At 44.1% G+C, this 27626-nt stretch overlaps 1 protein-coding gene across 2 annotated transcripts; it reads left to right on the forward strand.

Moving 5' to 3' along the window:
- Positions 1-27226, forward strand: SLC30A2 (solute carrier family 30 member 2). Of its 2 annotated transcripts, XM_034413518.3 has the most exons (9): positions 16-206; positions 4571-4785; positions 6839-6985; positions 12733-12886; positions 19553-19712; positions 22281-22386; positions 23522-23656; positions 25386-25545; positions 26068-26282. In XM_034413518.3, exons 1-8 carry the CDS (start codon positions 145-147, stop codon positions 25529-25531), a joined length of 1125 nt encoding a protein of 374 aa, XP_034269409.2. In that variant the 5' UTR covers positions 16-144; the 3' UTR covers positions 25532-25545; positions 26068-26282. The 2 variants fall into 2 exon arrangements, with proteins under 2 accessions (XP_060547440.2, XP_034269409.2); XM_060691457.2 differs by having other exon boundaries at positions 1-206; positions 25386-27226.
- Positions 27227-27626: the final 400 nt, after the last annotated feature.

Below are 27626 nucleotides of genomic sequence, written 5' to 3' on the forward strand. Positions count from 1 at the left end.
CGCCCAGCCGAGATAAGAGGCGGCGGAGCAGGCGGGCGACCAGCTCCTTTCGGGAGGGAGGAAGGAAAGAAGGAAGGAAGGCGAGCGGGCGAAGAGAGCGCAGAAGAGCCGCGGCTCGGGGAAGGGCGCACCTGTTGGCGAAGGATGATGGATGGCAAGCGCGGCGGGGTGGAAAAAAGCCACCTGCTCAACGGGGCGGAAAGCAGGTGGGTCCCGGGAAGGGTTCCTTTCTCCCTTCCCTTCTTTTCTTTCTCCTTTCCATCTTTCCTTCCCTTTCTTTCTCTCTCCTCTCTTCTCCCTTCCCTTCTTTTCGTTCCTCTCCTTTCTCCTTTCCTTTCCATCTTTTCTTCTCTTCCCTTTCTTTCTCTCTCTTCTCTTGCCCTCTGCCTTTCCTTCTTTTCTTTCCTTCTTTCTTTCTTTCCTCCTTTCCTTTCCTTTCTCCTTTCCTTTCCTTTCCTTTCCATCTTTTCTTCCCTTCCCTTTCTTTCTCTCTCCTCTCCTGCCCTCTCCCTTCCCTTTTTTCCTTCCCTTCCCTTCTTTCCTTCCCATCTTTCCTTCCTTCTTTCCTTTCCTTTCCATCTTTTCTTCCCTTCTCTTTCTTTCTCTCACCTCACTTGCCCTCTCCCTTCCCTTCTTTTCTTTCCTTTCCTTCTTTCTTTCTTTCCTCCTTTCCTTTCCCCTTTCCTTTCCATCTTTTCTTCCCTTCCCTTTCTTTCTCTCTCCTCTCCTGCCCTCTCCCTTCCCTTCCTTTCCTTCCCATCTTTCCTTCTTTCTTTCCTTTCCTTTCCATCTTTTCTTCCCTTCCCTTCCTTTCTTTCTCTCTCCTCTCCTGCCCTCTCCCTTCCCTTCTTTCCTTTCCTTCCCATCTTTCCTTCTTTCTTTCTTTCCTTTCCATCTTCCTTTTCTCTCTTTCTCTCTCCCCTCTCCTCCCTCTTTCTTTCTTTCTTTCTTTCTTTCTTTCTTTCTTTCTTTCTTTCTTTCTTTCTTTCTTTCTTTCTTTCTTTCCAACTTCTCCCCGCCCCCCGACGACGATGCCAATCGCCTCTGCCCGGGTTTCCGTCCAGCCACCCTCCTCCGCTCCCGTGGCTGATCGCGTGGCCGAGTCTCCCGCGCATGGCACCCCAGCCACAGTTAAAGCGGCCTCCTAAAGCCCGGGCTTCCTCGGAAGTAAATCTCCCAAATTGATCCGAAGGAAGGCTCGGCTCCTCAGGTGGATGGGGAAATGCCCGGAGGAATCCGCGATCTTGGCTGTCTTCAGAAGGGCCCTCTTCCCCCGCCTCCCCATGCCGCCAACCCAATGAATCAAAAGGATTCTCAATCAGAGAAAGCACCCCCTTTATTTTATTATTATTATTATTTTTTGCCAAAACTGATTTTTTTTAAAGTTGCAGAGATTGGAATAAGCAGCCCCCCCCCCGGGTTTGGAGTTGTTCCATTTCAACTTTATGTTCTCATAAAGGCGTTCAAATATCTCGCCCGTCCGCTACTTTAAAAAAAAATAATGTTGGCAAAAAATAAAAAATAAAAGGGCTGCTTTTTCTTATTGCCACCCCCGTTGTTCAGGAACGGGTGTGCGTTCTTTAGTACGAAGCAGCTATTTGGGAGGGCTTCTTCACCTGTTGAATGTCTGCTTGCTTTGTATCTGCTAAGAGCAAGGCAACCGCAAGTCCTATATTCCCAAAAAGAAGGGGGGGGGAAAGATGGCGCCAGATTCCTGCGAGCCTCCCTCAGGTGTGCCGTGAGAAAGCCATTATCTCTCGCAAACAACTTTGAGGTCCTTTAAGTTCGTTCGGAAAGAAGTTTACATATGGGGGGAGGGTGAGGGGCGAATCTCTGGTTTTCCTCAAAGGATTAATGCAAACGGGTAGATTCTCAATTGTAATATGCAGAAAAAACCATGGCTACCCACCTGCCTTCCATTGAGGACCTGTATCCTGCAGGAGTCAAAAAGAGGGCTGTGAAAATATTTACACACCCCTCACATCCTGGACATAAACTGTTTCAACTCCTACCCTCAAAAGGACGCTATAGAGCACTGCACACCAGAACAACTAGACACAAGGACAGTTTTTCCCCCATGCCATCACTCTGCTAAACAACTAATTCCCACAACACTCAAACTATTTAGTAAGGCTGTATTACTATTCTTTTTCTCTCTCTTAGTAGTATCTATTTCTTCCCACTTATTACTATAACCATGTTGCTTTTATCTTTCAATTTATATTGTTTTTATTTGTTTCCTAGTACAATTTGATAGCTTATTAGTAACCTTGACTAGCACTAAGTGTTGTATCTTTTTATTCTTGATGAATGTATTTTATTCTCCTTATGTACACTGAGAGCATATGAACCAAAGACAAATTCCTTGTGTGTCCAATCACACTTGGCCAATAAAAAGTTCTCTTCTCTTCTCTTCCCTTCCCTTCCCTTCCCTTCCCTTCCATCCTATTCTATCTTATTCTCCCATACTAAGTAATATTCTGTTTCCTCTTTTTCTTGTATCTCCTTTGTTAGTTTGTCCATTTCTGCACATCTATTCTATTCTCCCATCCCTGAGAGTGGGATCAGGGAAAAACCTACAAGTATAGTTAGACCACGTATAATGGACAGACTGGATTTTATTATAGATTTTAGTTGTTATTTATTATTTTATACTAGAACTTTTAATCGTATATTTACTGAGCGTTTTTTATTTGTTCTGGCCTCTGGTCTAAGACTGTAATAAATAGATTGATCATAAGTAATTTTTTTCCAGAAAATCATAATATGATTTGATGTTTGGTGAACACATCCATTGGGTTCACACAGCGCTTCAAGTTGTTATGCCATTGGTGTGAACCAGGGGTGAAATCTACTTACCTTCCTTACCGGTTCGGAAGTGCACGCGCTGCGCATGCATGTCATGTGCGCACGCAGACCTGCGCATGTGCAAAACCTACATGTGCGCAGAAGGTAAAAACACATTACTTCCTGGTTAAAACCAGGAAGTAATGACACCTGGGCGGGTGGGCGGAGCTTTGCTCCCCCATTGCTACCAGATCGCCGAACCACCGGCTGAGATCGCTACTGGACCAGGCGATCCAGTCCAATCCGGGAGCATTTCACCCCTGGTGTGAACCCTAAACTATCATCAAACAGCGTCTTACAATGTTAACCCAGAGCAGTAGGCTTCTGAACTTTGAGCTCTGCAGATGTGCTGCACTTTAATTCCAGAATGCCTAACCAGGGATGTTCAGTAGGTGTGATGGAGAGTGCACCAGCATCAAAGGGGGAGGATTGTGCCAGTTCAGAACTTTCCAAGATAGAGACCCAGATCAGGCAACGGTGGATTTGCAAGCTGGAAAGGAGAAGGGGGAAGAGGTTCAGAATAACCAAATCCTTGAATCTCTTAGGGTATATTTAACTTAGACAGTGATAGCTTTAGTTTGGCAAGATTCCGTTTACAGTATTGGGTGTCAGCAAATAAAGGATTGGATTCAGTTGCAACTCACTGTCTTGTCCCGTGGCTTGGGCCTTCCAATAGGACACTTAATGCATGTACAATTGAGTAAGGGAGACTAATAGGCGAAACCTGTAAGCAGGGTGGATTTGATTTAAATCAAGTTGATTTAAATCACAATTTAAATCATGATTTAAATTACTAGTAAAAAGGCTTGATTTAAATCAACTCAATTTAAATCATAATTTTTAAAGAGCAACTGTCATCTCTGCTACTCCTTTGACCCACTGTTGACTCACCGATAGTCCCAGTGTTGCAGAATATACAGCCTTATGCTACATAACTAAGCTCCATTTCATGCTGATAAACTAAATTATTTATGTATCTTAAATAGAAAACTATCTTACAATAGATTTTTACCCCAAAAGTTTTTTATTAAAATAAATTCAATAAAAATCAAAAAAATCCGATTTAAATCAAAAAAATCTGATTTTTTTGATTTTTTTAAAAAAAATCATTGATTTTTATCCACCCTGCCTGTAAGTATGTAAAGGTAAAGGTTCCCCCTGTCCAGTTGTGTCCGAGTTTAGTGGCTGCTGCTCATCTCTGTTTCTTAGCCAAGAGAGCAGGGTGAAATCCAAAATTTTTCCCTACCGGTTCTGTAGGTGTGGCTTGGTGGGCATGGCAGGGGAAGGATATTGCAAAATCTCCATTCCCACCCCATTCTGGGACCACCCAAAGGTGGTATTTGCCGGTTCTCCGAACTGCTCAAAATTTCTGCTACCGGTTCTCCAGAACATGTTAGAACCTGCTGGATTTCACCCCTGCGAGAGAGCCAGCATTGTCTGAAGACGCTTCTGCGGTCATGTGACAGTGTGATTTTTATGCTGAGGTGCACAGAATTCTGTTACTTTCCCACCGAAGTGGTACCTATTTATCTACTTGCATTTGCATGCTTTTGAATTGCTAGGTAGGCAGCAGCTGGAGCAAGTAACAGGAGCTCACTCCATCATACGACGTTTGGGTCTCGAACGGTCGACCTTCTGGTTGACAAGCCCAGCGGGGGCATATACATTAATGCTTTGGGAGTGGAGAGACTCTCTTTCTAAAACTGTGTTCTTTCCAATGCAGGTCCTATTTAGGAGTCTCAGAAAAGGACTTCCATGGTTCAGTGGTTGGCTTCGTACCTGGCCTCTCTTCTCTCGAGCTGGACCTCATAGGAAACCTGCACTGTCACTCCAGCTGGGCAGCCAGCAATGGCAACAACGCTGAGCAAAAACGAGCTCGTCGGAAGCTTTATCTTGCTTCCGCCATCTGCTTGATCTTCATGACGGGGGAAATTGCAGGTAGGCAGCTAACATTTTGAAGGCTCTGCGAGGCCCTTGGAGGCTGCTGTTGGAGGCGAGCTGGTGGTTGGAGTGATCCAGTGGTATTTAGGGCAAAGGAGTACAAATTGTTGGTGGAGATGACCTTGGTGAAGATCTGCAAGAACCTAAAGAAAAGAGGCTGTAATGTTTGCCAATCCTGGGAAATCAGACGATGCTCTTGAATCGATTGACACCTCTTTAATTCACTGGAAAATCAGAAGGGGAGGATTTAGCAGCACAATTAAATTTGCAAGATTCTGATATTAGCCCTGGTGGTGCAGGGGTTAAGCGAAGTATTGCAGGTAAACTCTGCCCGCCGCCTGAAGTTCGATCCTGACCGGCTCAAGGTTGACTCAGCCTTCCACCCTTCCGAGGTCGGTAAAATGAGGACTCAAATGGTTGGGGCAATATGCAAATAATGATTCTACATTGTAAACTGGCCAGAGAGTGCTGTAAAGCACTATGGGGCAGTATATAAACCTAAATGCTATTGCTATTGCTATTACACCCAATCTCAATAAAAGGTCATTTTAGCCTTCCTGTGGAACTGAATTTCTGGCCTGGTTCATCTACTGCAGAGGTAGGGAATGATCAGGGGTGAAATCCAGCAGGTTCTGACAGGTTCTGGAGAACCGGTAGCGGAAATTTTTAGTAGTTCGGAGAACCGGCAAATACCACCTCTGGCTGGCCCCAGAGGGGGGTGGGAATGGAGATTTTGCAATATCCTTCCCCCAGGAGTGGGGTGAGAATGGGGATTTTGCAGTATTCTTCTGCCACACCCACCAAGCCACACCACGCCCACCAAGCCACGCCCACAGAACCGGTAGTAAAAAAATTTGGATTTCACCACTGGGAATGATGGCCCTTTTACGACCTATGGATTTAAACTCTCAGAATGGCTGGCTCAAGAATTCTGGGAGTTGAAGTCCACAAGTCATAAAGGGGCCATCATTCCCTACATCTGACTTAGTGGGTCTAACAGACATTCCTGAGATCATGTCTGCTATGAACGCATTGAGCAAGCATGCTGCTGTCTTGAAATGCTCCAGACATGTTGAAATCTAGAATGGCAGGGAGAAAGCTAGGTAGAGACTCTTAACCAGAAAGAAGAATCTGGGCACAGCCCATAACTAGTTAGTACTACAAACTAGAGTTAGTATACTAGTTATACTAACTATACCAGCGGTGAACTCCAGCAGGTTCTGACAGGTTCTGGAGAACCGGTAGCGGAAATTTTGAGTAGTCTGGAGAACCGGTAATGCCACCTCACCTCACGGTGACCAGGTGTCACCGGTCCGGAGAACCGGTAACACCCCAGAGTGGGGTGTTAATGGAGATTTTGCAATATCCTTCCCCCAGGAGTGTGGAGGAAATGGGGATTTTCCCCATTCCCTTCCCCTACCATGTCACCAAGCCACGCCCACCAAGCCAAGCCATGCCCACCAAGCCACGCCCACAGAACCGGTAGTAAAAAAAATTGGATTTCACCACTGAACTATACTATAACTATAACTATAACTACAATAAAATACCTTATGCCACCAGACTTGAAATTTTGGGCTTAGAACTACGCCACCTTCGGTCTGACCTAAGCATAGTACATAAAATTATCTGCCACCACGTCCTACCTGTCAATGACTTTTTCAGCTTCAACCACAACAATACACGAGCACACAATAGATACAAACTCAAGGTAAACCGCTCCAAACTTGATTGCAGGAAATATGACTTCAGCAACAGAGTGGTCAATGCCTGGAATGCACTACCTGACTCTGTAGTTTCTTCCCCAAATCCCCAAAACTTTCACCTTAGACTGTCTACTGTTGACCTCACCCCATTCCTAAGAGGTCTGTAAGGGGCTTGCATAAGCGCACCAGTGTGCCTACCGTCCCTGCCCTAATTTCCCCTTTTATTCGTATTCATTTCATGTATTAATGTTTATACTTTTATCTTATATATGATAGATAGATAGATAGATAGATAGATAGATAGATAGATAGATAGATAACTAACTCTCTTTTATTCTCTTCAGGAGGGTACTTTGCACACAGCCTGGCCATTATGACCGATGCAGCCCACCTATTGACAGATTTTGCTAGCATGATGATCAGCCTTTTCTCTCTCTGGATGGCATCTCGGCAGCCTACTAAAACGATGAATTTTGGATGGCACAGAGCAGGTAATCCGGACCATTAAAAAGGCATTAATGGCGCACTCTGTGAATACACAGCACACCTGCTTAAGGATAAAATTTTGTAGAATTGAGCCCAAAATTTCCATTGTTAATACAGTTAAGTGAGTTTTGTTTTGCCCCATTCTACGGCCTTTCTTGCCGCAGTTGTTAAATGAACCTCTGCAGTTATTAAGTGAATCAAGCGGTCATTAAATGAATCTAGCTTTCCCCTTCGACTTTGCTTGCCGAAAGCCAGTTGGGAAGGTTAGAAATGTGATGGCATGACTCTGAGACAGTGCAACTATTCTGTTTCCCCGAAAATAGGACCTCCCCGGATAATAAGCCCAATCGGGCTTTTGAGCACGTGCTAAAATAAGCCCTCCCTGAAAATAAGCCCTCCTCGAAAATATTTAACCGCATTCGCAGCCGGTCCCTGCCTTTCCTCGGGTTAAGATTAGGGAGACAGAGCTAGAAATCAGGTAAGACGGCAAGAAGAGTCCTGTCTTGCAACATGCACCCCCAAATAATAAGACCACCTCAAAAATAAGGCCAAGCGCTTATTTCAGGGTTAAAAAAAAATATAAGACAGGGTCTTATTTTCGGGGAAACATGGTACCATAAATACATGCCAGTTGCCAGTTATGATCAATGACCATGGGGATATCGCTACAGTTGTTAGTGTGATAAAAGGTCGTAAATCTCTTTTTTTTTCAGTGCTGTTGTAAGTTTGAACGGTCACTAAACGAATGGTTGTAAATCGAGCATTGCCTGCCTTTATAATCCAAGCCCTCCTTTCCCCATTTTGAGGAAATTTTACACCAACTCCTACCTGCAGAGCCCAACTGGACAAACTTGGCTTCTTTCTTAATGGAAAGCAGCAGAGGTTTATGAAGATGTTTTCTCTGTTTCCCGATTGTGGCTTCCAACCTACGTTGTTCATTCATGAGGCACACTTAATTGGATTAGTTACATGTTCCAGCATCTGACTTTGTCCTGCAGGCTAACCTTTACGCTCACTTAGTTACCTTGTAGATTCAATCGGGTTGATGAACTTAGAAGGGTTGGCTGGTTAAACGTTCTGTGCAGACATAGCCAGGGTTAATGTGTTGTGTGAACAAAACCTGTACTTTTTCTTGCGGCACCTGCTCAGCTTGCTGGGGTGGCATATTGCCAGTCTTCAATGACATGTTTTCTGTTGACTTCTCAGTACACAGTGACTTTCTTTAAGTTATTTGACTTCCTCTTGCCATTGTCTTTAATTCTTTGTCTTCAGTTCCTCTTGCCTGGAGCTTTCTCTAGCTGATCTGTCCCCAATGATCCAGCCAGTTCCTTATGTTTTTGCCTATATTTTAATCACATACACACAAACAATTTGCAGTTACCGTATTTTTCAGAGTATAAGAAGCACCAAGGTATAAGACACACCCTAGTTTTGGGGGAGGAAACTGCGAGGAAAAAAATTCTGCCCCTGCCTACCAGGTATTTATCTGGCTAGCGTCCTTAGCCTGGTCAGCTTCAGCACATTTTATACATTTGCTTTGCACGTGCGCATCTCATTGGGGCTTATAAGTAGCTTCAAAAGCACAGCTGATTGTCGGAAGGAGCTCCAGTGAGTAAAGCAGGTGAAGCGCTGAAGCGGTAAAACAAGGCAGCAGGTGTTCTGGGTTGCCATTTTGGGCTCCGCGCCTCACATTTTACGGCCTCCAAATGCTCCGTTTGAGAGCCGTTGAAGGCTGCGGGGATCGCCAAAGCACATCACCACCGATCACTGCCCAAAAACATGATGCACAGAGGCCGAAAACGCAATGCATGGAGGCGGCGATCAGCGGCAATGTGCTTTGGCGATCCCCGCAGCCTTGAAGGGCTCTCAAGCGGAGCATTTGGAGGCTGAAAACACGAGGCGCAGTGCCCAAAAACACAAACCATTGTCTGTGGCAATCTCTGCAGCCAGGAAGAGGATGCGCAGAGGCCAAAGAGTGGGGCCCGGCAGGTGGGCCAGGGCTACATTCAGAGTATAAGACGCACCCAAATTTTCAGCCTCTTTTAGGGGGGGGAAATGTGTCTTATACTCTGAAAAATACGGTACTTAATGGCTGAACTGCAACAAAAAATGGGTCATTGGTCCTTAGTGGCCGTAGCAATGATTTTAGTTTAGTTCGGGGGTCAGCAACCTGGAGCCACATGTGGCTCTTTCACCCTTCTGCTGCGGCTCCTTGTCACTCAAAATATACATCACAGCTGCCAATGTGCGACACCCAGTGGCACACGATTTATTGAGCTTTTCAACCGCCAGTAGGCCAACCATGGATAAATCCATGAAAAGAAAAGTTTCAGAAGAAAACCGAACATTTAATTCAACTACATAGGCTAGTTTTTGACCGCTCAAGAAATAGTCACAGGAAGGGTTTTGTGGCTCCCGGTGTTTTCTTTTCTGTGGGAAACAGGTGCAAATGGCTCTTTGAGCGTTTAAGGTTGCAGACCCCTGGTTTAGTTCTTTGTCTTACTCTTGTTCAGGAACTTCCTTTAGCTGATCTGTCCTCAGGGATCCAGCCAGCTCCCTGAGTTTGATCCTGTATAGTTTAATCACAAATACATAACATACATACCATGCAAATACTTAGTGCAGGAGTTCCCAATCTTGGCAACTTTATGACGTGTGTACTTCGACTCCCAGAATTTTATTGATATCCTTTGTTAAGCTTTGGCTTCATGTGAAAACTGAATCAATTATGGTTTGGTCATCATACCACAGTTAACTGCATAAAAGCTAAACTCAACCAAGATCACAATGGAAGCCATCTGCTGAAATATATCTCGGCTGAAATAAATCAATTGCTCTTTCATTTAATGGCAGAATGAGCTGATTTGTTGAAAGAACATTTAGTTCATGAGTATTTGGCAGAAGTGCTCTTTATTAATTATACCTTGGTGAGTGAGTCAGCCAGTGCAAACTTGGGAGTTTTCCAACCTTTAATGCCTATGTCACATCCATGTATCTGTACTGAATACTGTACTGTATGTGTATCATACTGAAGTTTGCAGATGACACAACAGTGATTGATCTCATTCAAGACAACGATGAATCTGCATACAGACAGGAAGTTGAACAACTAGCCTTGTGGTGCAACCAGAACAATCTTGAACTAAATACACTCAAACTGTAGAAATGGTGGTAGATTTTAGGAGAAACCCTCCCATACTACCACCTCTTACAATACTAGACAACACAGTATCAACAGTAGAGTCCTTCAAGTTTCTAGGTTCTATCATATCGCAAGACTTAAAATGGACACCTAACATCAAAAACGTCATCAAAAAAGCACAACAAAGAATGAGTTTGTGCGCCAACTCAGGAAGCTCAAACTTTCTGCCCGAAGAGCTGCTGACTCAGTTCTACAGAGGAATTACTGAGTCTGTCATCTGCACCTCTATAACTGTCTGGTTTGGCTCTGCAACCCAACCAGACAGACACAGACTTCAACGGATAGTTAGAACTGCAGAAAAAACCAATTGCTACCAACCTGCCTTCCAGTGAGGATCTGTTTAGTGCACGAATCAAAAAGAGGGCTGGGAAAATATTTATTTATTTTATTTTATTTATTTAATTCAACTTATATACCGCCCTTCTCCCCAGGGGGACTCAGGGCGGTGGACAGCCAAACTTAAAACACATATAGTACAAAAGTTAAGAAAAAACTAAAATAAACTAAATCATCGGCATTTCCAATTTAAAATCCCAAATCTGCAAAATCGAAAAGTTCCCAATTTAAAACCCAGAATCAATAAAATCGCAAATTTAAAAACCCCATTAAAACCATTTAAGCTAGGCCAGCTTGTTGGAATAAATAAGTCTTCAGGGCCTTTCGGAAAGCGCAGAGGTCCGGGATCAGTCGTATTCCAGGAGGTAGCTCATTCCACAGGTTGGGTGCCCCCACAGAGAAGGCTCTCCCCCTGGGGGCCGCCAGCCGACATTGCTTGGCTGACGGCACCCTGAGGAGGCCCTCTCTGTGCGAGAGTACTGGCCGGTGGGAGGTTATCGGTAGCAGCAGGCGGTCTCGCAGGTATCCCGGCCCTATGCCATGGAGCGCTTTAAAGGTGAGAACCAACACCTTGAAGCGCACCCGGAAGACCACTGGGAGCCAGTGCAGCTCGCACAGGAGAGGTGTTACGTGGGAGCGCCCTGTGGCTCCCATAATCACCCGCGCGGCTGCATTCTGGACCAGTTGGAGCCTCTGGGTGCACCTCAAGGGGAGCCCCATGTAGAGAGCGTTACAATAGTCCAGGCGAGACGTGACGAGGGCATGGGTGACTATGCATAAGGAGTCCCGATCCAGAAAGGGGTGCAACTGGCGCATCAGGCGGACTAATAGAAGGCCCCCCCTGGCCACGGCCTTCATATGCCCTTCCAAAGACAGCCGTGAATCCAGGAGGACACCCAAGTTGCGAGCCCCCTCTGTGGGGGCCAGTAACTCACCCCCAATAGCCAGCGATGACACCAGCTGGCTATACCGGGACGCCGGCATCCACAGCCACTCGGTCTTGGAAGGGTTGAGTTGAAGCCTGTTCCTCCCCATCCAGACCCGCACGGCTTCAAGGCACTGGGACATTACTTCGAGGGCATCATTGGGGTGGTCAGGGGTGGAGATGTACAGCTGAGTATCATCAGTGTACAGTTGGCAACGCACCCCAAAACCACAGATGATCTCACCCAGCGGCTTCACATAAATGTTGAACAGGAGCGGCAAGAGGACCAACCCTTGCGGCACCCCACAAACGAGGCGCCTCGAGGTCGACCTCTGCCCCCCTGTCAACACCGACTGCGACCGGTCGGAGAGATAGGAGGAGAACCACCGCAGCATGGTGCCTCCTACCCCCAAGCCCTCCAACCGACGCAGCATGATACCATGGTCGATGGTATCAAAAGCCGCTGAGAGATCTAACAGGACCAGGACAGAGGAGCAACCCCTGTCCCGAGCTCTCCAGAGATCATCCACCAATGCGACCAATGTCGTCTCCGTGCTGTACCCAGGCCTGAAGCCGGACTGGCACGGACCTAGATAGATGGTTTCATCCAGGTACTGCGGGAGCTGTCGCGCAACCACACTCTCAACAACCCCTCACATCCTGGACATAAATTGTTTCAACTTCTACCCTCAAAACGATGCTATAAGGTGCTGCACACCAGAACAACCAGACACAAGGACAGTTTTTTCCCAAACGCCATCACTCTGCTAAACAAATAATTCTCTCAACACTGTCAAATTAACTACTAAGACTGTATTACTATTCTTCTCATCCTTTCTAGTACCTATCTCTTCCCACTTATGGCTATATCTTTACAACTTATATTGTTTTTATTGTTTCCTAGTATGATTTGATTGTTTATTAGTATCCTATGACTATCACTAAGTGTTGTATCTTATGATTCTTGATGAATATATTTTATTTTTTTCTTTATGTACACTGAGAGCATATGTGTGTCCAATCACACTTGGCTAATAAAGAATTCTATTCTATTCTATTCTATTCTATGCTATGCTATGCTATGCTATTCTATTCTATTCTATTCTATTCTATTCTATTCTATTCTATTCTATTCTATTCTATTCTATTCTATTCTATTCTATCCCTATCCCTATCCCTATCCCTATCCCTATCCCTATTCTATTCTATTCTATTCTATTCTATTCTATTCCTATTCCTATTCCTATTCCTATTCTATTCTAACCAAAGTTTTCTGACTTTTGCTGCAGAGATTTTGGGAGCCCTGCTGTCCGTTCTCTCAATCTGGGTGGTAACTGGGGTCCTAGTTTACCTGGCGGTCCAGAGACTGATTTCTGGTGACTACGAGATAGAAGGAGATGCCATGCTGATCACTTCCGGCTGTGCTGTGGCTGTAAACATCGTGTAAGTATGAACATTGAGGGTAATTTTTGAACAACGTCCTAAAATCCTTAAGAAAAATTCAAGGTTTTACCAGCTGATGGGCCTTGATCCTGGCAATACAGGTAGTCTTCGATTTACAACTACAATTGAGCCTGACATTTCTGTTGCTAAGTGAGACGTTTGTTTAATGAGTTTTTTGCCCCGGTCATAGGTGTGAAAAATGGTCATAACTCATTTTTTTCCATGCCCGTGCAACTTTGAACGGTCACTAAATGGATTGTTGTAAGTTGAGGACTACCTGTTCATGGAAACTTCTTTGTGGATGGACCAAATAGGGGTTCTCTTTGATTTGCTTGGCATTTGAAAGGCTCTTGATTCCATGCAGCTAAAATAATTAGGTGGGAGTAAAAGCATTTGCCAGACACTCTGTAGCAGGCACCTTTAGTGCACTTCTGGAGACCAACCTTAGTGTCTGCCAAACTCCCTGTTTCTCCTGATGGTTTTAAAACTTTTATTTAGAAAAAAAAAAAAAGCTAGACGTGCAAAGCAAAGCTTCACCTCCTAACACTGTTTTTATCTACAAGAATGCTTTCGGTACATGCAAAAATAATAATACTAAAGGAATAGGTGGCTGTAACCAGTGGTGAAATGTAAATTTGTTACTACCAGTTCTGTGGGTGTGGCTTGCTGAAGAGGTTGTAAAAAAATGCTTTTAAAAGCCTCTGACAATCCCAGCTGACTTGCCTGATCGGCAGAGGCTTTTTTTCCTTTTAAAAACATTTTTTCTATAACCTCTTCGGCCAAAGAGGTTTCTATCTCTTCGTAGAAAAAATGCTTTTAAAAGCCTCTGATGATCCCAGCTGAGCCGCGCGATCATCAGAGGCTTTTTTTTTTTACTTTTAAAAGCATTTTTTCGGCCAAAGAGGTTGTAGAAAAAATGCTTTTAAAAATAATTTAAAAAAAGCCTCTGATGATTGCGCAGCTCAGCTGGGCAATGGGGGGGGGAGCAGGGATTTTTGCTACCGGTTCTCCAAATCACCCATCTCCATTGCTACCGGATCAGGTAATCCGGTCCGAACTGGGAGCATTTCACCCCTGGCTATAACCCAGTGCTTTGTTTAGAAGTCTGCATTTTCTCGAAAGACAAAGACAAACTGCCTATCTGCACACTCCCCCACAAAGGGGCAAGAAGCAAGAAAAAAAGGCACATTAAAGAACTTGGATCAAATCCACCTCTTTGTGTTACCAACCTGGATCTGAATTTCTGCCATTGTATTGTGCCCATCCCCAGCCAAACTCTCCACTGAAATGAGCCGCAATATATTTTGTGGCACAGAATCTGAATTATAGTAACTGGCAAAGAATTAAAGTCCTTTCTTTCCCACCCACCCCTCCATTCTACAGTAGGGTCCTAATCTGGTGCTGGTCTTTTGTGAAGAGGAAACCCTTTGCCCCTGGACAGAATGGTAGAGCTAAGATACTTTGTATCGGTAGTTCTTGACTTCCTTGGACAGGTGACTAACAAGCAAGGACTGAAGCGCATAACACTAGACATGTCACTAGAAGGCAAAATCACGAAACTGTGTCTCCCTTATGTTGGCCATGTCATGCAGTGGTGCGGTGGCCTAGAGATGGAGCTGTCGCCTCACAATCAAGGAGGCTGTGAGTTCGATTCTAGGTAGAGACAGATATTTCTCTCTCTGGGCACAGTGCGAATATATCTGCTAAACAAAACTCCGCATTGGCGTCAGGAAGGGCATCCGGACATTAAAACACTGTCAGTTGCCCAGACTCCACCCTGCAAGGGATTATGGGAGGGGTGAAATGCTACCGGTTTGGGATGGTTCGCCCAAACCGGTAGTAAAAAAATGCTACTAGTTCGCCGAACCGGTAGTAAACAAATGGAAAAAGTTCCGACGATCGGCTGAGTGATGCACGATCGTCAGAACTTTTTTAAAAAAAACTTTTCAAGCATTTTTTTTACTACCGGTTCTCCGGAACCAGTAGTTAAAAATGCTTTTAAAAAGTTTTTTAAAAGATTCCCGAGATCGTGCACCACAGCTCATTCCCCCCCCCGCTGTTCTACTTACCTTCCCAAGCCTCCTTTTGATGTGTACTGCGAATGCACATGTAGTGTGCATTTGGTGCGAACTCTGCCTGCGCAGCCAGCAAACCGGTAGCAAAGCAGTTCAGATTTCACCACTGGCTTATGGGGTCGTTAAATGAAGATGATGATGCAGGCAATTCACTGGAGAAAGCAATTATGTTTGGAGGAGGTTAGTGGTAAAAGAAATCCAAGCCATCAAAGAACATGGTTGCTGTATACCATCAAAGCTTACACCAGGCAGAGCATAGAAAAACTCAAAACGAACAGTGCAAGATGAAAGATGTGATCCATAGAATCGCTAAGAGTTGTAACATCTGTTGCTAAGTGAAAGTACTCATTAAAGTGAGTCATGTGATGGTGACCACTTTAGTAATTTTTTTGCCGCTGTCCTTAAGCGAATCACCCAGGAAGAAAGCAACTCTGATTTCCCCGTTGACTTTGCTGGCTGGGAAGGTGACAAATGGCGATCACAGGACCCTGGGACGCTGCAACCATCACACATACTAGCCAGTTGCTAAGTGCCTGGATTGTAATTATGTGACCGTGGGAACCCTGAGACAGCTATAAGTGCGAGGACTGGTTGCAAGTCACCTTTTTCATCACTGTCGCAACTTTGATTGGCTGCTAAGCAAATGTTCTACCTATAAGGGCTACCTGTAATTTCTCCCTAACCAGTGGTGGGATTCACCGTTTGTAACAACCAATTCGCTGCGCCCTCGCTTTGCTCGCATGCGCGCCAAACTCGCACTTCCACGCATGCACATTACGATCGAAAGTTACCTGCTACTGAATCCAGAGTGAGTAAAACAGCTGAGGCGTGGCAATCCTCTCTGCTGCACCTATCAGGTGGGCTTAAAACAAAAGAAATATAGGTAGGTTATAGCACAGGGGTGGGCGGAGGGGCAGGCCCATCTGATCATCGGAGTGAACCAGTTCGCTCTCAGCTGATCATTGGAGCTACCGGAATGCCCGAACCGGTCAGAACCAGCTGAATCCCACCCCTGTCCCTAACCCTCACAAAGGACCCGTGTTATTGATTGATTGATTGATTTAACAGAATAACAGACTTGAACAGGACCTTGGAGATCTTCTAGTCCAGCAGTCCCCAACTGTTTGGGCACTAGGGAACGGTTCTGTGGAAAAAGGATTTTCCGCAGACCGGAGGGGGCATGGTTTTGCATGCTGCCCGCATGCCGTGACCTGGTGCTGGTCCAGGGACCGGGGGTTGGTGACCCGTGTTCTAATCCAAGCCCTTGCTCAAGCAGGAAACCCTATACCAGGGGTGTCAAACTCAAGGCCTGCAGGCTGGATCCAGCCCGTGGAGTGCTTAAATCTCACCCGCGGGGCTGCCCAGCCCACTGTGCCTCTGCCAGCGAAAATGGAGCTTGGGAGGGCCGTGCGAGCTCCATTTTCAGCTGTGTCGACCTCCTGAAACCCTCTGCCAGTGAAAAAGGAGTTCGGGAGGGCCGCGCACAGCCAGGCGGACAGGTAGTCCTTATAGGTAGAACATTTAGCAATCAAAGTTGCGACACTGATGAAAAAGGTGACTTGCAACCAGTCCTCGCACGTACAGATGTCTCAGGGTTCCCACGGTCACATAATTACAATCCAGGCACTTAGCAACTGGCTAGTATGTGTGATGGTTGCAGCGTCCCAGGGTCCTGTGATCACCATTTGTCACCTCCCCAGCCAGCAAAGTCAGTGGGAAAATCAGAATTGCTTTCTTACTAGGTGATTCGCTTCTGGACATTTTCTCTGGAGAGAGCTCAGGCCACCACAGGCACTCTTTGACATGAGTGACATCAAGCTGGCCACGGACAACCTTGATCATGGCCCCCTGCCCCCCCCAGGTCAAACACAACCCTGATGCGGCCCTCAATGAAATCGAGTTTGGCACCCCTGACCTATACCATTTCAAACAAATTGGTTGTCCGGTCTTTTCTTGCTTGCTTGCTGCCTGGTACAAAAAAGAACGCCAACAATAAAAATAGCAAATCCTCCCACTCTTTTTTAAGTCCCCAAACCAAACAATCTGGCAGTTCTTCGTCTAAATAAGGGGACAGGCTTGATCAAAGCATACGCTCTTATATTCTCCTTCTGGTTTTGTTTCTTCGTCTCAGACAGGCCACAATTAGCATCTTGGAGAGCAACTTTATCTGGTGCGTAGGTGTCTAGTTGATTCCTAGTGAGATTGCACTTCCTGTCTGTTTATGCCAAGAATAACCAATACAGGCAGTCTCCTTGACTCCAGACTATTTGTTTAGTAACCGTTCAAAGTTACAATGGCACTGAAAAAAAGTGACTTATGATCATTTTTCACACTTAGGACCATTGCATCATCCCCACGGTCCCGTGATCAAAATTCAGATGCTTGGCAAGAGGTTCATATTTATGACGGTTAGGGGGTCCCGGGGTCACGTGATCAGCTTTGGCGACCTTCTGACCAGCAACGTGAATGGGGAGCCAGATTCACTTAACAATCATGTTAACTGCAGCAATTCACTTAAGAACTGTGGCACGAAAGGCTGTAAAAATGGGGCAAAACTCAACAACTGTGTCGCTTAAAGATAAAAGTTCCCCTCGCACATATGTGCTAGTCGTTCCCGACTCTAGGGGGGCAGTGCTCATCTCTGTTTCAAAGCCGAAGAGCCAGCACTGTCCGAAGACGTCTCCGTGGTCATGTGGCCGGCATGACTCAGCACCAAAGGCGCACGGAATGCTGTTACCTTCCCACCAAAGGTGGTCCCTATTTTTCTACTTGCATTTTTTACGTGCTTTCGAACTGCTAGGTTGGCAGAAGCTGGGACAAGTAACAGGAGCTCACCCCATTATGCAGCACTAGAGATTCGAACTGCTGAACTGCCGACCTTTTGAGCCACTGAGCCACCGTGTCCCCCTTATCGCTTATTAAATGTCGCTTAGCAGCAGGCATTTTGGGCTCAATTGTCATAAGTCGAGGACTATTTATATCCCAACCCAATCATGGATAGCTTTCAAATTCATGGGGTCACTTTGGCACTTTTTGATGTGTGGACTTCAACTCCCAGAATTCCCTACTTAAAGTCCAGACATCTTAAGTTGCTGAGGTTAATAAGCATTGATCTGGAACAACTTATCCTCAGGAGGGTTTTCTCTGCCTTTCATTTGGCTTGTGCCTTTGTTGCAAAGTACCATATTTTTCGCAGTATAAGACGCACCAGAGTATAAGACGCACCTTAGTTTTTGGAGAGGAAAATAAGAAAAAAAGCTGATTGGCAAGTGGATCGGCCTCCCAGAATACCCCCAATCAGCTGTTCCCAGAGGTGAATTTTAGCAACAGGTTCCTTGGTTGTGAACTCTGTGCCTTGCTTTTTTTGTGTGTTTTTTTCTGCCTCTGAAACTTCTGAAACTCCGTTTCAGAAAAAACTTTTCTTCCTGCCTCTGAAAGCCTCCAAAACAGAGCTTCAGAAAAAAAAAGCCTCTGAAGCTCTGTTTGGAGACTTCTTTTCTGAAGCTTCGTTTCTGATGCTTTTTTCAGCCTCTGAAACCTCCGTTTGAGAAGCTGGGTGGGGCTACATTCGGAGTATAAGACGCAATCAGATTTTCACCCTCTTTTTTGGAGGAAAAAGGTGCGTCTTATACTCCATAAAATACAGTGGGCTATGTGTGAGCAGCCAGTGTCGTCATCTCCAGACCTGTGATTCTTCTCGTAATGGCTGCTACCTGTGGAGAGTGGATGTAGTGTGGGCAGAAACAGGTTCAGGATGAAATGTCCTCTTTAAGTCATGGATAGAAAGAGATGAGGAATGCCTTACTGGCAAGAGGAATTTGGAATCTCTGTGACCTTTATCATGTTTTATTATTTTTTTAAAAAAATCCACTTATTCATTGGCATTGCTTTTTTTGAAAGGTCAAGATAAAATATCTAGGAAATATCCCTTCATTTTATCTCAGTGTGGTATGTTGGACAGAGAGAGGGTGGTACAGTAAGTTCCAAGATTGGCTGAGGGCAGAGGGAAGAGCTTTGAAGATAGGAGGCAGAGCTGCTACCAAGGCAACAGTCAGATAAAAGGGCCCTGAGCCTAGCCAAGAATGTAATGTGAGTATTTTGGATAATCCACTTTATTTTAATCCAAAATGCTTTAACTTTTTTACAAGTCCACCATATATGATAATAAGTGGCATCATCACAATCACATCTCCAACACTTAGATTGTAAATTCGGATACATACAAGCCAACTTTTTAGGATCTAAATGCCATCTATAGAACATTTTATAAAAATTTTCTCTTAAATTTTGTGCTTGCATAAATTTTACATTCTAATCTTCTTTTGTTGCTTGACATATTATTTTAGATAAAAGCCTTTCAGAGGCTTTTTTCTGAAGCTCTGTTTAGTGGCTTTTTTTCTGAAGCTTCTTTCAGAGGCTTCTTTCAGCCTCTGAAATCTCCATTTGGGAGGCTGGGCGGGGCTACATTCGGAGTATAAGACACACCCAGATTTTCACCCTCTTTTTTTGGGGGGAAAAGGTGCGTTTTATACTCCGAAAAATACGGTAATGTTCTGTTTACAACTGGCTCTTTATTAATATCTTTCTATAGGATGGGCATTATCTTACACCAATCGGGACACGGTCATAGCCATCACAGTCACAATGAGGGGACACACAATACTAGTGTGCGAGCTGCATTTATCCACGTCGTTGGAGATCTTATGCAAAGCATTGGCGTTTTGGTGGCTGCCATCATCATCTACTTCAAAGTAAGACCTCCAACAGAAAGATTATTATTCTTTCCTCTCAATCATAGAATAGTCCCCAATAATTTTATGGGACCACCAGGTTCTATCTTTCATTGTAATCTTGATTAGTGGACCACAAATTTAAAGCAAGAAGTGGAAATATTTATCAAACCAGTTAAGTCAAACTCATTCATTCTGTTGGATGATTGAAGAGTTTTGAGGCTGCCAGGGACTTCCCACTTCAGAGCTCCTTCCCATCAGAGGGAAGGTTTCAGCAGGTTCTGACCACTTCTGGAGAACCAGTAGTGGAAATTTTGAGTAGTTCGGAGAACCAGTAGTAAAAATTCTGACTGACTCCGCCCCTATCTATTCTCTGCCTCCCAGGTCCCAGCTGATCGGGAGGAAATGGGGATTTTGCAGTAACCTTCCCCTGGATTGGGGAGGGAATGGAGATTTTACAGTATCCTTCCCCTGCCACACCCACCAAGCCATGCCCACAGAACCCATAGTAAAAAAATTTGAAATCCACCACTGCTTCCCACCACTTAATTTGAGGGAGTAGGGGATGAGACCAGCACTCTGTAGGACATTACAGGTAGTCCTCAACTTATAACCATTTGTTTAGTGACCATTCAAAGTTACAATGGCCCTGAAAAAAATGACTTATGACAGTTTTCCCCACACTTAATGACTGTTGCAGCATCCCCCATGGTCATCTGATCAAACGTCAGACACTCAGCAACTGAATGTCCTGGGGTCATGTCAAGGGTGAAATGCTCCCGGTTCGGACCAGATCGCCCGATCCGATAGCGATGGCGGCGGGTGGTTCAGAGAACCGGTAGCAAAAATCCCTGCATTCCCCCCACCCCCCATGCCGAGCTGAGCCACGTGATCATCAGATGCTGTTTTTTTTTACTTTTAAAAGCATTTTTTCTACAACCTCTACGGCCGAAAAAATGCTTTTAAAAGTAAAAAAAAAAGCCTCTGATGATCATGTGGCTCAGCTAGGATCATCAGAGGCTTTTAAAAACATTTTTTTCTGCAACCTCTTTGGCCGAAGAGGTTATAGAAAAATGCTTTTAAAAGTAAAAAAAAGAAAAAGGTGGCCATGCCCACCCAGTCACATTACCCACCACCACCATCAAACCACACCCACAGAACCGGTAGTAACAAATTTTAGATTTCACCCCTGGGTCATGTGATCCCCTTTTGTGACCCAGTAAAGTCAATGGGGATGCCAGATTCACTTCACCATGTTACTAACTTAAATCTGTAGTGGTTGTCTCAAAGATGCTTTTTCAAAGATGTTTTTTCCCTCAAGGAAGACGTTTCACTTCTCATCCAAGAAGCTTCTTCAGTTCTGACTGAATGAAGCTCCTCGGATGAGAAGCGAAGCATCTTCCTCCAGGAAAAGACAAAATCCAGTGGCCTTTTGAAAAAAGCATCTTTGAGGCAACCATGACCTGGATGATTGAGAATCTCCATAGACAACTGTAATTATTTACGTGGCGAGGGATAAAACGGGGCAAACCCGCTTAACTACTGTCCTGCTTAACAACAAAAATGTTGGGCTCAATTGTGGTCATAAGTCGAGGACTTCCTGTAGCTATTTTGTTATTAGATTTGGGCAGCGTGGTTATGACTGCAGAAATGTCACTTGTAGGAGGCTGCAGGTTGTCTACTCCCTGATTTAAAAGAAGGCAATGACTCAGAACTTCAGTTTGGCGCCTCGGTGGCATTCTGCTATCACTCTTGGGAAGCAGGGGACGGGGAGAGGAGAGGAAATAGGCAATTGGCCTGTAAGGGGTAGAGGTGATCCAAAGGGAAGAAGGATGATAGGCTTGACAGAAACCAGAGGTGGAGAACCAGCTTATTCCAGTCCTCAAGGAGGCAGAGTTTGAGAAAGGAATGCAAAAATTGCACCAAACATCTGTAACATTCTCAAAACACTTAAACAGCATGCCACTGGTCAAAGATGAGCTGGTGAAGGGAGAAGCTGGACGAAAGGGGAAAGTTTGCAATCTTTTGCGTGTGAACTTCAGTTCTAGCCTGCTTTGTTTGCAACCACTAATACTCAGTAAAAGATTCATTACAACCAAAGGGAGTCGAGGGTCTTTCTTTCTTAGGAATCAAGCTGGGGCAAGCCTGACATTGACCCCCACTGCTCCTATGCAGACATCTCCTCTGTGGTAGAGTGGAATGATTTAATTCTAAAGCAAGAATCGGAAGCCGCTGGCTATCTAGAGGACGTTAAGGAGGTTATGATTTCTACTCTTTACAGCAGAGGTCTTCAGACTTGGCAGCTTTAAGACTTGTGGACTTCAACTCCCAGAATTCTCCAGCCAGCATAGAATTGAAGTTCACAAGTCTTAAAGCTGCCAAGTCTGAAGACCTCTGCTTTACAGCCATGCTGACTGGAGGCACAGCCCAACATTAGGAAGGCGATAGGGGTTTCTACTGTAGGGTAAGAATGCTGCCAGTAGACATCAGCTGTGACTCCCTGATGAAATAAGTGCCAAGCAGAGCCTAGAAAGGGATTCAGCCCTTGAACAAAGAGAGGACTCATGGATTATTTTCTTCTTTTTCTAGCCAGAATATAAATACGTGGATCCTATCTGTACCTTTGTGTTTTCCATCCTGGTCCTTGGAACGACATTGAACATCCTCCGAGATGTTATCCGTGTGCTGATGGAAGGTCATTTCCTAGGGCTGGGAGATGGGATTGAGTGCATTAAATTGGATTTTAAAGACAGCAGGCCCACGTTGACTTGGACGATAGAGTAGGAATAATAAAAGTATGCCATAAACCACTGCCCAGAGGAGAAAATGTCTATGGAGATTCTCCACCCTCCAAGTCATGGTGGTCCCCAAAGTGCTTTTCCAAAAGACTTTCTTGTTTTATTTCCTTGAAAACATTTTGCTTCTCATCAAGAAGACAATTCTTTGTTTATTGGCCAAGTGTGATTGGACACACAAGGAATTTGTCTTTGGTGCATATGCTCTCAGTGTACATAAAAAGAAAAGATACATTCATTAAGAATCATAAGGTACAACACTTAATGATAGTCATAGGGTAAAGGTAAAGGTTCCCCTCGCACATATGGGCTAGTCGTTCCCGACTCTAGGGGGCAGTGCTCATCTCCGTTTCTAAGCCGAAGAGCCAGCACTGTCTGATGGCAATTCTGTGGTCATGTGGCCGGCATGTTATCTTCCCACCAAGGTGGTCCCTATTTTTCTATTTGCATTTTTACATGCTTTCGAACTGCTAAATTGGCAGAAGCTGGGGCAAATAATGGGAGCTCACTCCGTTACGTGGCACTAGGGATTCGAACCACCGAACTGCCGACCTTTCTGATCGACAAGATCAGCATTTTAGCCACTCAGCCGAAGAGATTGTAGAAAAAATGTTTTTAAAAGTTAAAAAAAAAAATTGGCCACACCCACCTAATCACATTACCCCTCCCCCACCAAGCCACGCCCACAGAACCAGTAGTAACAAATTTTACATTTCACCACTGGCACACGCGCTCCCGTTTTGGCACTCGGTGCCGAAAAGTTTCGCCAACACTGTCTTATATAAATTACAAACTCAGCTGAAGAAGGTCTTGCCCAGCTTCTACTCAGATGGCAAGATGCAACTTTGGGAGTCTCCAAAAAAAGAACATAAGCTAAATTCACAGCTGAAACAGATACTGAAAGCTTCATCATTTAAGCCACTGAGTCACCCAAGATAGGAAGCCCAAGGTGTGAGAGAGATGTAGAACTTGCAAAATCCTTTGCATCCAGATGTTTTGGCTCATTTCTTCCATTTCCTTCTTATTGTCTTGCAGGAACTCCAAAAAGCGTAGAGTTCAATGACGTGAAGACCATCCTGCTCTCCATAAATGGAGTGAAAGCAATTCATAGCCTCCACATCTGGGCTCTAACAGTGTCACAGCCGGTGCTGTCGGTCCATATCGCAATCAGTAAGTTACACGAGAGTGAGGCAAGTTTAGAATTTGCACCATTCTGGAACAAGGATAAGACACCCAGGCACCCAGAATAGCTATAGGTCAGTGTTTCTCAGCTCTAGGAACTTGAAAATGTGCCGACTTCCACTCCCAAAATTACTCCAGCCACATGCTGAAGTCCACATCTCTTCAAGTTGTTGAGTTATTGAGTCATGTCCACTTTTATGACCTTTCTAGCTATGGTTTTTTTAAGCAAATTACTGCAATTGTTAAGTGGATCACATGGTCATTAAGCAAATTTGGCTCCCCCCCCCTTTGACTTTGCTTTTGGAAGCCTCCTGAAAAGATTTCAAATGGCGATCACATGACCCCAGGGTGCTGCAACTGTCATAAATAGAAATTTCCAAATTTTGATCACATTACTATGGGGATGATGCTGCAACATTTGTAAGCATTAGAACTGTCAGTAAGTCACCTTTTCGATGTCGTTATATCTTTGAACAGACGCTAAGCGAATGGTTGTAGGTTGGGGACTGCCTTTATGATGGTGAGAGTTTGCCAAGAAAACTCCATAAATGTTTCTCTAAAGTTAGCAAAGTTAAGCTTTACTTAAAGAAAACTGTCTTGATGGACGGTTGGAAGTTCCACCAGCCTGAATCAGTTAGGGCTGTGCACTCTGGACATTATTCAAAAGTGTTTTGAATCTCACTGACTTTTTTAAGCTTCTGCCCAAGGCTGATAAAGGCAACTTTCATGAGATATGTGTTTCAGATTATGCCTGAACAAAGTTGTGTGGCTGTTAAGAATAGCGATAGCAATAGCAATAACATTTAGACTTATTTTATTTATGGGTCTTATTTTTGGGAAAACAGGGTATATACCGCTTTATAGTGCTTTACAGCCCTCTGTAAGCAGTTTACAGAGCCAGCATATTGCCCCCAACAATCTGGGTCTTCATTTTACCCACTTCAGAAGGATGGAAGGCTGAGTCAACCTTGAGCCTGGTGAGATTTGAACTGCCAAATTGCAGGCAGCCGGCAGGCAGCAGAAGTAGCCTGCAGTACTGCATTCTAACCACTGCGCCATCGCAACTTTTCTCTTAAGAACAGGGGTGTCTGACTCGATTTCATTGAGGGCCGGATCAGAGTTGTGTTTGACCTTGGGGGGCCGGGATGGGCGTGGCCAGGGTGGGTGTGGTCAGCTCAACGTCACTCATGTTGGTGCCTGTGGTGGCCTGAGTGCTCTACCAGTGAAAATGGGCTCCCGAGTTCCGTTTTGGCTGCGACGGCATCCTGCAATCCTCTGCCAGCGAAAACGGAGCTTGGGAGTGCACCCACGGTCCTCGCAAGCTCCGTTTTCGGCTGTGATGGCCTCCTACAACCCTCTGCCAGTGAAAACAGCTTGGAAGGGATGCACGCTGCCTTCCCAAGCTCCGTTTTCACTGTCAGAGGCACTTCACTGTTTCCAGGATAGCCCTGCGGGCCAGATCTAAGCACCCTGCAGGGTGGATCCGCCCCCCCCAGGCCCTGAGTTTGACACCCCTGTCTAAGATTGTTAGAGAAGTGCTGTGCTTGCGTTTCCATAAGACCTAAAGCAGTTTTTCCAAATAATTTTTGAAGCACGCCTAGACTAAATTAGAACCAATGTTATCCATTCTTGAATGCCGGCTTTCAAAAGGGGTGGGGACTTCAATTTCCCCACCATCTCCAATACTCGTCCTTTAGCTCTGTCATTTCTGTCCCAGATAAAGATGCTGATGCCCAGATTGTCTTGAAGGAAGCCAGCTGCCAACTGCAAAAAGCTTTTGATTTCCACACCACAACAATCCAGATAGAGAATTATTCAGAGGACATGAAGGATTGCCAAAAATGCCAGAGCCCCTCAGACTGATCCACTGTCGCCAAGTAAGCTGGAGATGGATGTTCAGCCATGTTAAAGCTGCTACCTCAAAGTATCCTAAGTATAACTCGACTTACTGACTCCTTGTGGATACATCCTCCTTCTGGAATCATCCAATTGAAAGTGCAATTCTTAGTTTGCTTGAAATGAAGCCAAAACCCTTCTTTTCCTTCCTTCCTTCCTTCCTTCCTTCCTTCCTTCCTTCCTTCCTTCCTTCCTTCCTTCCTTCCTTCCTTCCTTCCTTCCTTCCTTCCTTCCTTCCTTACTGTTTTATAATAACAAAATGGCAGGAATTTCCTCTCTATTTATTTATGTAGTTATGGTATCTGCTTTATGCATCATTCCATATCTGCTTACTAGACAAAACTTCCTAAAGCACCTCTCAAGTTTTAATTTCGATCAATAAGCACAACCTTATATTCACGATTTGTAGAGGTCTCATTGATGTTCTAGAACCAGAACTCGTGCCCACAAATACAGCACCTGTCTGTAATATCTTAGCTTTGTCCATCTCTTTGTGATTTTAGGATAAATGCATTTGGTTTAAGAAGTTGCAGATGAATCGTACCCTCATCTGAATGCTTCTTTTTGCCTCCCAACTGAAAGTTCCTCACAAGCCTATTTCATGCTCACACTGGAACTATTGCCATTAATTTTTTATATGATTTTTATTGAAACTTTTGAAAAAGAAAAAAAACTAATGTAAGGGAAAGAAGAAAAAAGGAAAGAAAAGAAAGCAAAATGTTCAAGAAAAGAAAACAAAGTTAAGAAAACTAAAAAAAGAAAGAAAAAGATACAAAGAAGTGGTTTCCAATTCTCTTCATAGCAATTACTATAATTATATTTCAGCCTCTCTCTCTAAAGATACTTTATCATGCTCTAGATTCTATAATCTGTCTAATCATCAAAGCCATAAATCACGTTTGTTTTTTTATTTTTGCGCAAAAAATCCATAAGAGGTTTCTAATCACCAGTAAATGTAAATAGTGTCATTTGTCTAATAAAACAAGATAATTCATATATTTTAGCAAGTTCTGTCAAATTTCACCAAAATTCCTCCATAGTCAAGAGTGTTGAATATTTCTTTCTCTGTGCTTATTAGTCTCACCTAATAATCATATATTGAAATAATTCAGCTCTTGAAGTACTGAACAGAGACGTAAGACAGCCCGAGAGAATTATAGGAGTTAAGATTTAAAAAGAAACATAAAAGCTCTGGACATTTGCAGGTGATTTGGTGTTAATTTTAAAAGATCCACTAGAGGGAGTAGAAACAATGGGAAAAATAAAGGACTCTGGTACATTTTTAGCAGGTTTTAAGATTAATAATCAGAAGGGAAAGATGCTAACAAAAATATTGAAATTAGAAAATCAAATATAACTGATGAAGAAAACTGGTTTTAAGATGGAGAAAAAAGTAAAATACTTGGGAATTACTGTGACAAATATGAATTGTATGTTATTTCAAAATAATAGGATACAAAATGCCAATTGAAAAATAAATTTCACACTGTTGGGGCAAATTTCTTGTTAAAAATGAATGTTTTGCCACAAACGATGTTTTTGTTTCAGACAATGTCTGTTTTGATAACTGATGTTTCATTTAAACGATTACAAAAAGATACATCTAAATTGGCAAGGGGAGAAAAAAACACGAAATAAAGTGTTACAGAATGCAAATGAAAATAGAAGGTTGGGTTTACCAGATTTGAAATTGCATTTTTCCACGTCTTGTTTGGTCTGGATGAAAGAATGAATATGGCCGAAAAGTACCGTGTTTCCCTGAAAATAAGACCCTGTCTTATATTTTTTTGAACCCCGAAATAAGCGCTTGGCCTTATTGCCATGCGCTCAAAAGCTCGATTGAGCTTGTTATCAGGGGAAACAGGGTAAGAGACTTTTAGAGTTAGAAGGTCATGTCTTAAGATTTGGATGCCACAGATATTTACAGTATGATAAAGTTAAAGATTAATGTGGATTTTCAAAATCATTTGTATTGGATATGTCATACTGAAAATATGGTGTCAATATAAAGTGAGGTTGTGTCTTAAGGATCTCAGCTCAAGAAGCATATCATAGAAGCAAA

Source organism: Pantherophis guttatus, chromosome 10 (genome assembly GCF_059756535.1).
Source record: "Pantherophis guttatus breed Tessera chromosome 10, ASM5975653v1, whole genome shotgun sequence".
In the NCBI taxonomy this organism is placed as follows: domain Eukaryota; kingdom Metazoa; phylum Chordata; class Lepidosauria; order Squamata; family Colubridae; genus Pantherophis; species Pantherophis guttatus.

Bases quoted from the DNA above. Each gene is read 5' to 3' on its own strand.
- SLC30A2 (XM_060691457.2), top strand. From the start codon at position 145: ATGATGGATGGCAAGCGCGGCGGGGTGGAAAAAAGCCACCTGCTCAAC. The intron at 4,786-6,838 runs GTAGGCAGCTAA...TATTCTCTTCAG, and splicing joins CATGACGGGGGAAATTGCAG to GAGGGTACTTTGCACACAGC. The intron at 23,657-25,385 runs GTAAGTTACACG...TTTCTGTCCCAG, and splicing joins GTCGGTCCATATCGCAATCA to ATAAAGATGCTGATGCCCAG.